A 13180-nucleotide genomic window follows, 5' to 3' on the forward strand; every position below is an offset into this window, starting at 1 on the left:
ACACGAAGCAAAAGCAGACAGAATTGAATGGAGAAATAGACAATTTAATAGTGGAGACTTCAATGCCCCACTTTCAGTAATGGGTAGAAGATCATCAAAGAAATAGAAAATCAACAAGGAAATAGAAGAATTGAAGAATACTATAAACCAACTTAACCTTACAGACATATACAGAACACATCACCCCCAAGCAGCACAATATATATTCTTCTTAAGTGCACATGGAATATTCTTCAGGATAGACCTTATGTTAGACCATAAAATCAACCTTAATAAATTTAAAAGGATTGATATCATACAAAGGATGTTCTTCAACTGTAAAGGAATAAAATCAGAAATCAACAGAAGAAAATTTGGGAAATTCACAAATACGTGGAAATTAAATAACACTTCAAAACAACAAATAAGTAAAAGAAGAAATCACAAAGGAAATTAGAAAATATCATGAGAAGATGAAAAGAAAATATACCAAAATTAATGGGATGAAGCTAAGGAAGTACTTCAAGGGGAAATTGTATTTGTAAACGCTTATATTAAAATTGAAGAAAGTTCTCTAATCTAAATTTCCACCTTAAGGAACTACAAAAACAAGAGTAAGCTAAACCCAAATCAAGCAGAAAGAAGGAAATAACAAAGATCAGAATGGAAACAAAATACAGAACAGACAAAAATAGAGAAAATCAGTGAAATCAAAAGTTGGCTCTTTGAAAAGAACAACAAAAATTAAGAAAATTCCATTTATGGTAGCTTGAAAAGTAAAATAAGATAAAATTTAACAAAAGGGCAAGCAAGGCTTTGTTTACTGAAAACTACAAAATATCATTGAAAGAGATTAAAGAAGTTCTAAATAAATGGAAAGACATTGCATGTTCGTGGATCAGAAGAGGTAATACTGTTGAGATGGGAGTACGCCCCAAATTGAGATAGAGATTCAACGCAATCCCTGTCAAAATATCAGATGGCTTCTCTGCAGACAAACAGTGGAGGAATATGACCGAAAGAAGAAAGAAAATGAGTGGAAAATACGTAGTTGGAAAATAATTTCTGGTATATAAACTCTAAATTAATCTTTATGAAATGAATAAATACAGGTCTGGAATGAGAATCGATTCCTGGAGAGAAGAACCAGGCCTTTCCTTATAAAACTAATAAGTGTTTATAGAGCCAGTAAGTAAAATCTACTTATTTTTCTTTCATTCACGTAACAGTTTTTTAGATTGGTTTTCAATGTGTAAACATTTTGTTCCTGCAACCCTAACTAGCACAGTTGAGATCCCTTCTGTCAAGAAGGTCATACTTTAGTACATAACCTACAATACCCACACACGCATGCACACACTTGCATGCACAGACACACATGGTAGAAAGTGATAGATATAAATTATAAGAGAGAAGTGTTCTAGGAATTCAGAAGTGGCATTGGAGCTGGACTTAGACATTGGAGCAATACATAAAGACAGTATTAGAACAATGTCTTAGGAAGATTAACTTGGCATTGGGTGATCTGGACTGAGAGGAGACTGGAGAAAACCACTGCAGTAGTCTAGGAGAGGTAATCAGAGCCTGAACTTGAGTATTGATAGTGGCAGAACTATATAAAATTACTGAGAGTTTAGTGGTGTCATAACACAAATAGGAGAGGGAGCTAGGTTTGAAGGTAAAAATGAAAGGTCAGTTTTATACATACTAAGTGTTATACCAGTGCAACTTCCAGAAAGAAATATGTGACAGGCAGTTGGAATCAGGGCTGGGGGAATGACTTGGGAGTTTCTCCCCAGAGATTATAGCCAAGAGGTTGTATGAGATTACCAAAGAAAAGGAAGTGTAGGGAGAGGAGAGAATTACAGAACCCTTAGATAGGGAAAAATGAAGAAAAGGCAGATAGACATTCATAAAACTTTGCTGTTGCTTTCTAGTATCATTTACCCTGCCTTTATACTCACAAACTGATTGTTTTACTATCTTCCTCAGTACTACAGCTAAATGGTTCATCTGCAGTGGTCCTTATGTGTGTTTAAAGATGGATACATTTATTCTTACATAGCCCCCAAATCCTTTTGCTTTCCCAGCTGACACAGTAAGATCTATTAAGATGGCAGAGCAGCTTTATTTCTGGGTAAACACTAGCTTTGAAGAACATTTAGGGCATTATAAGAAGCTAAGGTTTGAGATGTTTCACAGATGTTCTCAGAAGTTGCAGAGAAATATGAGCAGCCTTGAAATACCATGAGTTATCCAAGAACATGCCTGACTGTTTCTCATTGAAACTTTGAATGTTGATTTTAACCTTGAAATTTCTTCGTTTTCTGCAGAGACGGCAAAATAGTTGTAAGGATAAAAATGGGGGTCCATTTCTGCTGCGTGATGTAAAATTGCCTATAGATTTCACTGGCGCCTGTTGTTTTGTTTCTTCCTTCAACCTTTAGTGCATGTAGCAGCCAGAAATGGAAGGTGGTTGAGGTCACCATCCTGGGCTTTCCTGCGGGAGTGCCTGTTTGCCCCGAAGGAGGGAAATTCTTTTGCCATAAGAGGGAAGTGACTTGAATTGCCTGTTTCAGTTTCTTTGTTTATGACCAGTGCCCTGTGTTTTATTTACATTTTACAGGTGAATAATGGGCAATAGCCACAGTGCAGTTGGCTGGCGAAGGAATTGTATGGTGTTCGTTGCAATATAAAAAATGCGCATAAGTCTTTGATACTGGAAACTTTTTGTGACACTTTAAAATTAACGAGCTGGCTCAGTTCTCTACATACTCCGCTGGGCTTTTAATGACCTTTTTCTCCATTCTCGTATTAGGGGATTTTGCATGTGTTATTTTTTGTTTGTTTTTCTTCCTTTACTTGCATTTCAGAAACTTCTAAGTCATGATGGTTTCAGTCCTATTTTCAGTATTCTTACCAAGGTCATCCTGGTCCTGTTTTATACAGATGCTGACTCTTCATACATTTTGATTTCATCTCTCCCTTAAGACCAACTGCTATCTCAGCAAATTGCATAAGTGAAGGGGTTAGGGTTTGGGGGTAAAGTTGTATTCCTAGCCTGAAATGAGCTGTGGAAAACAGCTAGAGTCAGTTTTAATATGGGGATTTTGAAGAGGGTCTCCACAGGGATAAGCATATACTTAGCCTCTATTTCAGTAGCTTAACATTTACTTTCCTCTTCTTACAGTAAGTACAAATGGATCCTAGGTGAGGAACCTGTGGAGAAACGAAGAAGGCTCCTGAATGAGATGACAACACCTCCTCTAGATTATTCCATGCCTGGTTCTCACAGGAGGGTAGAGGCAGCTGTTTCTTACCCAGAAGGGGAAAGCAGCCATGATAAATCTAGTTCTGAGAGAAGCACACCACCATACCTTTCCCCAGAATACCCAGAAGCAAGCAAGAACACCAGTCAAAGTAGGGAGGTTTCAGTTCTGTATTCAGGGGTCCAAGACCAACACCAGGGGTCCTTGATCCCTGAAGAATTAGAAGATCAGATGCCAAGACTGGTAGCAGAAGAGTCTAATAGAGGCAGCAGAAACATAAGCAAGGAAGAAGTAAACAAGGGACCTTTTGTAGCTGTTGTCGGTGTTGCAAAAGGTGTACAAGATTCAGGAGCTCCCATTCAGCTGATCCCTTTTAACCGAGAGGAGCTTGCTGAGAGAAGAAAAGCGGTTGAATCCTGGAATCCAGTGTCTTATTCTTCTGTGGCCTCTACTACAACCCCTGCTGCAGCCACTGGGGAGAAAGGAAGAGGCTACGAGGAGAGTGGAGGTCGTAATACACCGAAGATGAAGAACCAAAGAGAGCTGGAAGAACTGAAAAGAACCACAGAAAAACTGGAACGCGTTCTGGCGGAAAGGAACTTGTTCCAGCAAAAGGTTAGGGCAGCCCCTTACCGCTAGGAATAAGAGATCATTGTAACCGAGGGACCAGATAGTTAGAGCTCTGACGATGTCATGTTCTGAGGCCTTTAAACAAAATAAGCCATCGAATCATTCTGTGGTATGTCTCGATTGGGTGAACCCTCATGGGCTTCCCACCCATATTTTGGGGTTGAAAGGTCCATAAGTAGAGGAACATGTGCAGTAGAATCACAGAGTGAATATATCGGGGACTATTTTGGGTGCACTTGTAGCATGTGAGGTCATGGAATTTCTATTTCTTGAACTGCAGGTGGAGGAGCTGGAGCAGGAGAGGAATCACTGGCATTCTGAATTCAAGAAAGTCCAACATGAATTGGTGACCTACAGTACCCAGGAGACGGAAGGCTTGTATTGGAGCAAGAAACACATGGGCTATCGCCAAGCTGAATTCCAAATTCTGAAAGCTGAGCTGGAAAGAACCAAAGAGGAAAAGCAAGAACTAAAAGAGAAACTGAAGGAGACAGAGATGCACCTGGAAGTGCTGCAGAAGGCTCAGGTCTCCTACCGGACCCCAGAGGGAGATGACCTAGAAAGGTTAATTCCTAGGGTTTAGTTATCAGCTTGTGAGTACTAATGGGAAACATCCCTTAGGACCCCAGTTACTGGTCACAGATAAGGGAGGAAGCCTTAATCAATTCATAGGCCACCAAGGATTGAGGAATTACTTCTTAGAGAGCTGCAGCCAGTCTGCCTGTGCTTGGTGGCATTGTGCTTTCTTCTTTCTTTGTAGCTAATGGAAACATAATTGTTGAGAAATGTAGGCCCATTTTTAAGGAGCTTCATTTTGTTCTGTTAGCTAATGACTTCATGTCATCTCTTCTCCTGCCCCCTCACTCCATCATACAGGGCTTTGGCAAAGCTTACGCGGCTGCGTGTCCACGTCAGCTATCTCCTTACTTCTGTCCTCCCTCACTTGGAGCTTCGTGAGATCGGGTTTGACTCAGAACAAGTGGATGGGATCCTGTATACGGTGCTGGAGGCAAATCACATACTGGATTGAGCACTAGACTATATACTCTATATACCCTTCTCTACCTGTCTCTTCTTTACCCTCCTCTTCTCTCTCCTTTTCTCCCTCCCTCCTTCCCTTACTTCTCGCTCTTATTCCTCTCTCTCTCTCTCTCTCTCTCTCCTCTCTCTCTCTCTCTCTCTCTCTCACCCTCACCTTTATGCCTTATATAGAGAATCTTCGAGTAAACCCTGGCTCTTAATCAGTCTGCTTCTTATTCAGTTTGGTGTGAAGAAAGAGGCTAGGTCACTAGGCTTTGAAGAATTCCGGGAACAGAAGAGCAATAGTCACCAAACCAGGTGACTTGAAAGCTTTAATTTTCATTACTTAGTTACCTGGTCTATTTTATATCCTTCCTGAAATGGTTTGTATTGATGTAGGTTAAATCGGTCAGCGAATATTGGGTCCAATGTACTAGGTGTTTGGGGATAAATTAAGAAGTATAACTCATGGTTTCAGCCATCAAAGATCTAACAATCTAGTTGGAAACACAAGACATGCCAAGGTAACTAACTTGTACAGACATGATGGGAAAATTCTAGGGGAGGAAAATCAAGGAAGGCATCACCACATAAGTGGGACCTAAACTAAGGTTTGTTTAAAGAGTGAGCATGACCACACTTAAGAACAGTTGTTTTTTAGGTGGTAAGACTGTGGTTGATATTTTTTTCTTCTTGCTATCTTCCTGCCTTTTTCAAATTTTCTATAATAAACCTGTTATTATTTTTACATTGAAAAAAATTAATTGTTTTTAAAGAGAATGAGTAGGCTTGAATTTAGGTATCAAGTGAGAGACCGAGAAAATATAAGTTAATTTTATATTTATACTTCATTATATTTAGCATTATCTCTGGAAGAATAGCATGAACAAAGGCACAGAAAAAGCTAGAATGTGAAAAATGTATTTGGTAGGAGTGATGGGTTCATGTAAAGGGAACTAAATTTAAATCATGACCCATCTCTGTGGTGTTTGCATTTTAATAAGGAATTCTCGAAAAAGAAATCTTCAAGGCTCAGTTTCAAAAATAGATGTATCACCAAACTGTGGGACTTCAGGTAGTAGGGGAGCTATTTTAGAGCAGGGAGATCTATTTGATATTCCTCAGAATATACTGCTTTACCTGTTCTTCAGGCTAGTGCTGAATGAGGGGTAGATCTCGTATTATTAGAAATAGTAAAAGTTATACTCTTGTAAAAGTAGACATTTTGTTTATTCATTGCTATATGGTATTTATATAGCACATGCTCTCCAAAGAGTTCAAGGTACTCTTCAAAAGACATTGAACAATAAACACGTAAAAACATAACAACAATGAAATACAGGAGAAATAATAAAAGGGAGGTGGGAATCAAGCAATTGCAAAAGGATTAGCTAGTCCAGAGGAATGTCTTGGATATTTGCTCTGTTTCTCTTCTGCAGTTACTTCAGAAGACTTTCCTAAAGTTATTTTATCTCCTTTGAAAGGAGGCTCGTCATAGATCTTCCTGTGAGACTGCAAGGAATAGGGCAAGGCCAGAGCCAGGCTTCACCATTAAAATGAGTCCTTAAAGATATTCCCTGCCCCCCTTCCCTTCACCTTACTGCTGCTCTAGCCTGCCCTGTGATTATTTCTCATATCAGACATTTGGACTATGATATTGAGAGCCCCAGTTATCTAAATATTACTCAGAGAAGGATGGTGGGGGTGGGGGTAACATTCAGCCATTCTCTTAGTGATGTTTGCTCTTCTCATGGGGGCTGAGAAAGGTGTGGCTTTGCACAGATACAGACAATATGAATGAAAAGGTGATATAGGAAATAATTCAGAACATTGAAGGTTCAGTCTCTGTGTGTGTGTGCATGTGTGTGTAAGAAAGGTATGGTGAACGAGGGGGCAGAGTAGGAGGGAGTATAGGCCGTTGGGCTGTAAAAAAGAATGGTGGACAATCTTAACTCATCTCTACTAGTGCTTACTTTCAGCCCATTTCCTAGTGTCAACCCCGTATTGTTTCTTCCAGCAGCAGTTACTGTGTGTGTCCATTTACTATAATACCAGAGCTACCTCTGTTACCTATTTGCAGTGAAATTAGAACAGATGAGATCCCTTTAACCATGTTAGATGCCATGGTGGAAAGATTGAAAAGTGTCACCCAGTCGTACCAGAGCTTATGATACAGTGTGTGTGTGTGGAGGGGCGGGAGGAGCGGGAAGAACAAAGTGGGTGCCTCCTCCTGGCTATCCTCTTAGGTTAACATAATCATAATTCTTTCAAATGTTTCTCATATTTGCCCTTTAACTTTCCACTTCCACCATCAACATTTAGATTCTTTTTACCTCATGCCTTCATCACTGAAATAGATTCTTAACTGGCCTCCCTCGCCTCCTGTTCTCTCTCCTTCAATCCACCCTACTCACTGTCACTAAATTGCTTTTAATGATCTCATCAGGTTATGCCTCAGCTCCAAGACTTTCTTAGTGCTCCCGGTTGCCCAACAAGCACAATACAAATTCCCATCTGGCTTCAACCGTGCCCTCTAGACTCATCTTCCAGCATTTCAAACACAAACCACATTCCATCCAAAATGAACTATTTCTTGGTTTCTGGACCTGCCTTGAGATTTTCACCATCTCTGCCTTTGCCTGGAATGTTCTCCCTTAACATCTTCTCTTTGGCTCAAATGTCAACTTTTTTCCTGAAAATTCTTCTGAATAACTCAGCCAGACATGACGTTTTCTTTGAACATGTAAGTTTTGTGACACTTATAAGGCTCCTATCACAAACTTCCATGTCCTGTCTTCTCTATTAGAAAGCACCAATTCAAATATTCAGCTGCCTACTTGACATTTACACTTAATGTCTCACAGGCATGTCAAGTAAAACGTGTTAAAAATAAATAGTGACGCACACTCCAGGACTGTTCCCTCAATTTTCCTCATTTGAAAAACTGGCACGTCTACCCAACCAGTCGCATGAGCTAGAAACCTGGAAGTCATCCTTAATTTTCCTCTTCTTTAGTCCCCCACATCCAGTCTGTCAGAAAGTCTGTCAGCTCTATCTGCAAAGTATATCTTGACTTTACTCACTTTTACCACAGCTCACTTAATCCAAACCACCATCTCTTACAGGTAATTGCAACTCCTAACTGGTATCCTTGCTTTCATTCTTATTCTCACAATTGTCTTATCACTATAGCCAGAATGGTTTTTGAAAAAATATAAGTCAGATCATGTGATTCCTTGCTTAAAGCCCTTCAATGACTTCTCATTGCACTTAGATAGAATCCATACTCCTTACAGTGTCCTCCGAGACCCCTGCCTATTTCTTCTACTTTGGCTCTTGCAACTCTTCATCATATCTCACTTTTCCCCTTGCCCACTGCTGTCTTCCCACTGAAACAGGTCAGGCTCTGATTTTATTCATATTGTCCCCTGTCCTAAAATGCTTGTATCTCCAGTCTTGGCATGGCTGGCTATTCCTCATTATTCAGGTCTTAGTGTAAGTGTCAACTTTCTCAGACAGGCCTTCCTGGCAACCTATTTTCTCTGTCTACCCTATTTTATCACTGTTTCCTGTTGTGTTTAATTCATAACACTTTGCACAATTTGCAGTTATATATTTGGCTGTTTACTTTCACTCATCCAACAAATATTTATTGGGTACCTACTATGTTTTGTGTGATGTACAGTGGTGAACATAACACATGTGGTCCCTGTCTGCCCCTTTCACTAATGGTATGTTCCATGAAGGGAAGGCTCATGCCTGTTTTTACTAATCACTGTATCCCAGAGCTTCTCATAGTGCCTGGTGTATAGTAGGTAATCAATAAATAATTGTTAGTGGTAGGAACTGTGTTTTGTTCATATTTTCATCTCTCTCAAGAGCCTAAAACAGTGCCTCATTCATAGAAGGGGCTGGATACATAAGAGTATGAATGAGGTAGATAATCCCGGATATTAAATTCCGAAAATGAAAGACTGAGATAATAAGAGCTACAAGTTACGGGGGGCAGTCAGTGTGCACTGGAGTGTCCTAGTGTTTCTCTTTAGCTGATCTTCGAATAATTAGAAAGGCTATCAAAGGAGAAAGGGAAGATGTTCTGAATATTACAGAATTACAGAATTTAGTCAGACGAACTCCATAGAGACCATATCTTGAGAGTGAAAGCTAAAAGAAAAAAAAATTCTAAGGAGCCTTCTGTTCACTTTTTCCAAGAGTAGCCAGTTTATTTCAAGAGAAGAAAGAGGAGCTATCCATAAGCAAAGAACAGACAGAACAAGCTTCAAGGAAACAAGTTCCTGGCTCATGTCAGGAAGTCAGTGCATTGTTGGATAAACAAATTGGACCTTGCAGAGGACTAAGTCAGAGGCTTTGTGGCCCCAGGGAACAGGAATATTTGCTCGCCCATGTCCAGCGATTGCAAATAATCTGGGAGTAACAACAGAGACACAGGCTTGATTGGCAGGGTCTCAGTTCCCAAAGGCAATCTCCAGATAGAATGTGTTTCAGAGTTCTGTATTGTGAATTAAAACCTCTTTCTTTAGTACAGTGTTAAGAGTGAAGGTATGGAGGTATGCTCAGGAAAGCTTGAAGGGGTAAGCTCAGGCTAAGTAAAGTGTAAATCCGCACCCCCCATCCCCCCAAATAACTTGTACTTGGTGACAAGGACATTCCTAACTCGTTTCTTAGGCATAGAGGACATTCAGGAACCATACTTTCTGAATCAAAAATCAGGGCACATGCTTAGTTAATAAAGTAGACAATTTGAAAGAACTGACAAATAGTCTTGGGTATATTAAAGTTTTAGTCATTGAGACATATAGCATTCATTTTCTAATGGAAAATAAAATCTGCGGGAAAAAAAACAAACAAACAAACTGTGTTTTGTTACTTGCCTCCATCCCTAAGCCCAAAGTTTTCATGTGAATCACCAGAAATCCCCAACCCACTTTTATTTTAGAAGAGTTCAAATGTTTTGGGTACCTTCTACATGCTAAACACATTGCGTTCATCTACCCATTGAGTCCTCGGGGGCAGGCAAGATAACTTTAGGCAGAGGGTCAGGAAAGTGTTCCCCAAAGGTCTGATCTTCCAGATGGGCTTGGAAACTTGTAAGGATTGGAAAGATGGAGGTATGGGACGGGGGAGGATTTTCCAGGTGTAGGGTATAGTATAAGTAAAGTCACAAGACCGAGTGGAGAGGGGTGAATAAAGGAACACTCAAGAGGGTGTGAGGAATAGTGAATTATTCAGTTTGGAGCATGAGGAACAGAATGGACCAAGGGCTTGGAAATGCCAGCAAGAGGAAGGCTACACTATATCAGCTTAACAATGGAGCTTTGTAGGCTATGAATTAGGAAGTGCCTGTTGAAATCTCCCCAGTTGTCCCTGAGTTTAGGAAATTAAACCCAGAGTGCAGTTCCCTTGGACTAAACTTTTCTCTAGCAGTGGGACCTGATGGATTGTGGTTCTTTTCCACCTCAGATTTTCACAGATCTGAATGAAAGTCAAAGAGTGATGACCACCCTTTTCCTCTCCAGCCTCTCAAGTTTGCTTTTCCCCTGGCTTGTTAATGGAATCTGATGAGTAGAAACCTATTTAAGGTTTCTACTATTTAAGTCTTCAAAGTATTCAGATTGGTGGGGGAGGGGGGAGAATATTGAGAAGTTTTGTCCCGGGACAGACTATATCCTTGCTAATATAGATTCAGATTTGTGGTAGAAATTATACTCGCTCATCTACCTCCATTCCCCAAAGACACATTTTTGTGTGACTTTGACACTACCCTTTAGGTTGCCAATATGCTTAAGATACAGTTAACCATTTGTTGAGGACCTACTATCTACCATGACCTCACTAAAAGGTATCTCCATTTCACAGATGAGGAAACTAAAATGCAAAACATTTAAGTGGCTCTCCCAAGGCCACACAGCTAGAGACAAAACTAAACCCTTGTTGGACTCCAAAGCCTAGGCTTCTTTCCCACTACACCATACTGCCTATCTTGAAAACAATAGTCTCGGCTTCTTTTAAGAAAATGCTAAAGCCAGCCCATACAAATAGGAACCTCCAAGCAAGAAAGTTCCACAATCCCAAACAATGTTTAACTGTCCTTGTGATCAGGAATTGTTCACTTATGTAATGAATATCCCTCCAAACAATGTGGAAATTCATTTCCTCTTGACTGAGTTTTTCACTCAGGGCTGTCACTTGGCAGCTTTCCTGATATCAAAACAGCCATCAAGACCCTCTTACAGTCCAGGAGGTCTTGGACTTGTTGGCCTCTGCCTGTGAGTGTGTTTTCACTGGCTCTTTGCACCACCACCCCACCCCCTACCTTTTCCACCCCCCCACCCAGAGAGAGTGCTGAGTTAGGCAAGTCTTTTGGGGAGTAAGAAAGTGACACTTGAGAACATATTGGTTTATTATTACACTCAGAGGAATAAAATTAACCACACAAGCTGCCTCTGGAATTGCCAAGGGCACCGCCACCTTTTTCCTCTTGTCTGCCTTTTTCTTGGTTTCTACTTCATCTCCATTTCTGAAACTGTCGAATCATTTAGTTGAAGGGTGTATGTGTTATTCAGTACTCTGCTCTCCCAAATTCCAGTCCATTGTCTGAATTAGTGTTCTATTTTTAAAACTCTTTGGACTCTTCTCATTCTGCTTCTTTTTAAGGCTAAACTGAGAAACTAGTGCAAATTCTGGTGTTGATGGCTAATCTTTGGCCGAATGCATATCTCTTCCCATAAAATACATTTGCTTTCTAATCAAGACATTCAGCGCCTTTTAACACAAGGGAGTAAGGTCCTCACAATATCATCAGAAATCCATTGTGGGGGTTGTTAATCCACCCTCTTGCACCCCTTTGGGCAATTCTAGAGATAAATTCAAGTGAAAGGCTGTAAGGAGTGTCTTCTCTGTACTTTTGTTGTGACTGGCCTTTCTTCTGAGAACCCACAGAGAACTTTATCAAATATCACAGACTCTGAAAGCACTATTGAAGAAAAGGAGCTACCACTGAAATGCTGGGTTGCCTGCCACAGTACTCATACTCATTTGGCATTTCATTTTACATCCCATTATACTTTCGAATATCTGATTGAAGGCATGTGAGTTTCCTCAATGTTATCTCCACAAGGCCATGTTTGCAAATAGAAAGTTGTACAAAGCCCTCCTAGGAAGTGACTTGTGAAGTGGTGAGGGTGCCATTCTGGAGGAAGTGGACTTCATGGATGACAGAAGAGCAGGACCTGATGATTCGCCCTTGTATGGTGACTTTCTGCTTTGTCAAACCCCAAGACACTCCTGCTTGTCTTGTGGAGAAATGAGGCCCAGAGCATAGAATTGTAGGCAAGAGTTAACTAGGAATTCCTAAGCTGCAATTCCCAGGAAAATGGTCAGTTGTGTGAGGCGGAGGGGGTGGTCAAATTACAGCTTCTGTATTGCTGTACCTGATAGCAGCCTGTTAATATTTTATCAGTGATCACATCGCAGCACATATTGAGCCACCACTTTGACCAAAAGACAGAGATAACCTGCTGGACTTCCTGTTTGAGGCTTTCCCCCCACCCTCCACCCTGTTGAGATAACAAAATTTCTCATCAAAGCTAGGAGCCGCCTGGGCAGGGAGACCAGGTTGGGTGAAGGCCAGGCTTTGGCCAGCTGAGGAGGAGCACAGGCACTTCCCAGCCTGGGGCCTCTATGTGCCAGAGTGGGCAGCTGAAGGCATGAAAGAGTCCCCTGTCCATGGGCCCAGGGTTGAGTGGGAGGGAACAGTTGACCCTGTAAGGCCTCATTTGCCTTCATTTAGCACTGTGCCCCATCTCCCGCATCTGTGTTCCTCCTCTGGTCCAGAGCCAAAAGGCCTCAGGTTACTTAGATAGACACTGTCTCTGCTGCCCCCAGTAATTTCTGAAGATCTGCCCAAGAGAAGGAGATGAGGGAGAAGAGGTTGATCCCTAGGGTCACTCTCTCCATTAAAGTCATTTAGGGGTTCTGTGAGGCAAGCTCTCAGGTGTTCTGTGTTAGCTGAGTAGTGTCTCCCTTTCTCCTCCTTAGTACTGCTCTCCACCCTATTTCTCTATTTCCCACGGTCCTTCAACTGGAAGAAGCAGTTTCTTTTGATCATCCTTTCCCCCAGAAGCTTAAGTAGTGTGAGAGCCTCATTTCATAAGGATTAAGATTTGATTGGACTTTCATACCTTTTTAAACTAGCCCCTGACACCCATATCTTATGGCATTTTCCCCCTCTTGCAGGACAGACTATATTGTGCCTTGGACCA

The 13180-nt window shown here is 41.0% G+C and overlaps 2 protein-coding genes across 2 annotated transcripts in view; both read left to right on the forward strand.

The window, feature by feature from the left end:
* The window catches only part of MORC4 (MORC family CW-type zinc finger 4), a 55446-nt gene extending 46706 nt beyond the window's left edge, over positions 1 to 8740 (forward strand). Inside the window, exon 18 of the mRNA XM_039878942.1 lies at positions 4888 to 8740. The gene's annotated coding sequence lies outside the window, so the exon portion shown is untranslated. The remainder of the gene's footprint in view (positions 1 to 4887) is intronic.
* On the forward strand, positions 2389 to 8740 carry LOC120615754 (MORC family CW-type zinc finger protein 4-like). The gene is made up of 4 exons (XM_039878943.1): positions 2389 to 2531; positions 3170 to 3863; positions 4159 to 4442; positions 4755 to 8740. Exons 2-4 carry the CDS (start codon positions 3231 to 3233, stop codon positions 4906 to 4908), a joined length of 1071 nt encoding a protein of 356 aa, XP_039734877.1. The 5' UTR covers positions 2389 to 2531; positions 3170 to 3230; the 3' UTR covers positions 4909 to 8740.
* Positions 8741 to 13180: the final 4440 nt, after the last annotated feature.

The sequence above is a fragment of the Pteropus medius genome, unplaced genomic scaffold (genome assembly GCF_902729225.1).
Source record: "Pteropus medius unplaced genomic scaffold, Ma_sr-lr_union100, whole genome shotgun sequence".
Taxonomy (NCBI): Eukaryota; Metazoa; Chordata; class Mammalia; order Chiroptera; family Pteropodidae; genus Pteropus; species Pteropus medius.

Bases quoted from the DNA above. Each gene is read 5' to 3' on its own strand.
- LOC120615754 (XM_039878943.1), top strand. From the start codon at position 3,231: ATGACAACACCTCCTCTAGATTATTCCATGCCTGGTTCTCACAGGAGG. The intron at 3,864-4,158 runs GTTAGGGCAGCC...CTTGAACTGCAG, and splicing joins GGAACTTGTTCCAGCAAAAG to GTGGAGGAGCTGGAGCAGGA. The intron at 4,443-4,754 runs GTTAATTCCTAG...TCCATCATACAG, and splicing joins GAGGGAGATGACCTAGAAAG to GGCTTTGGCAAAGCTTACGC.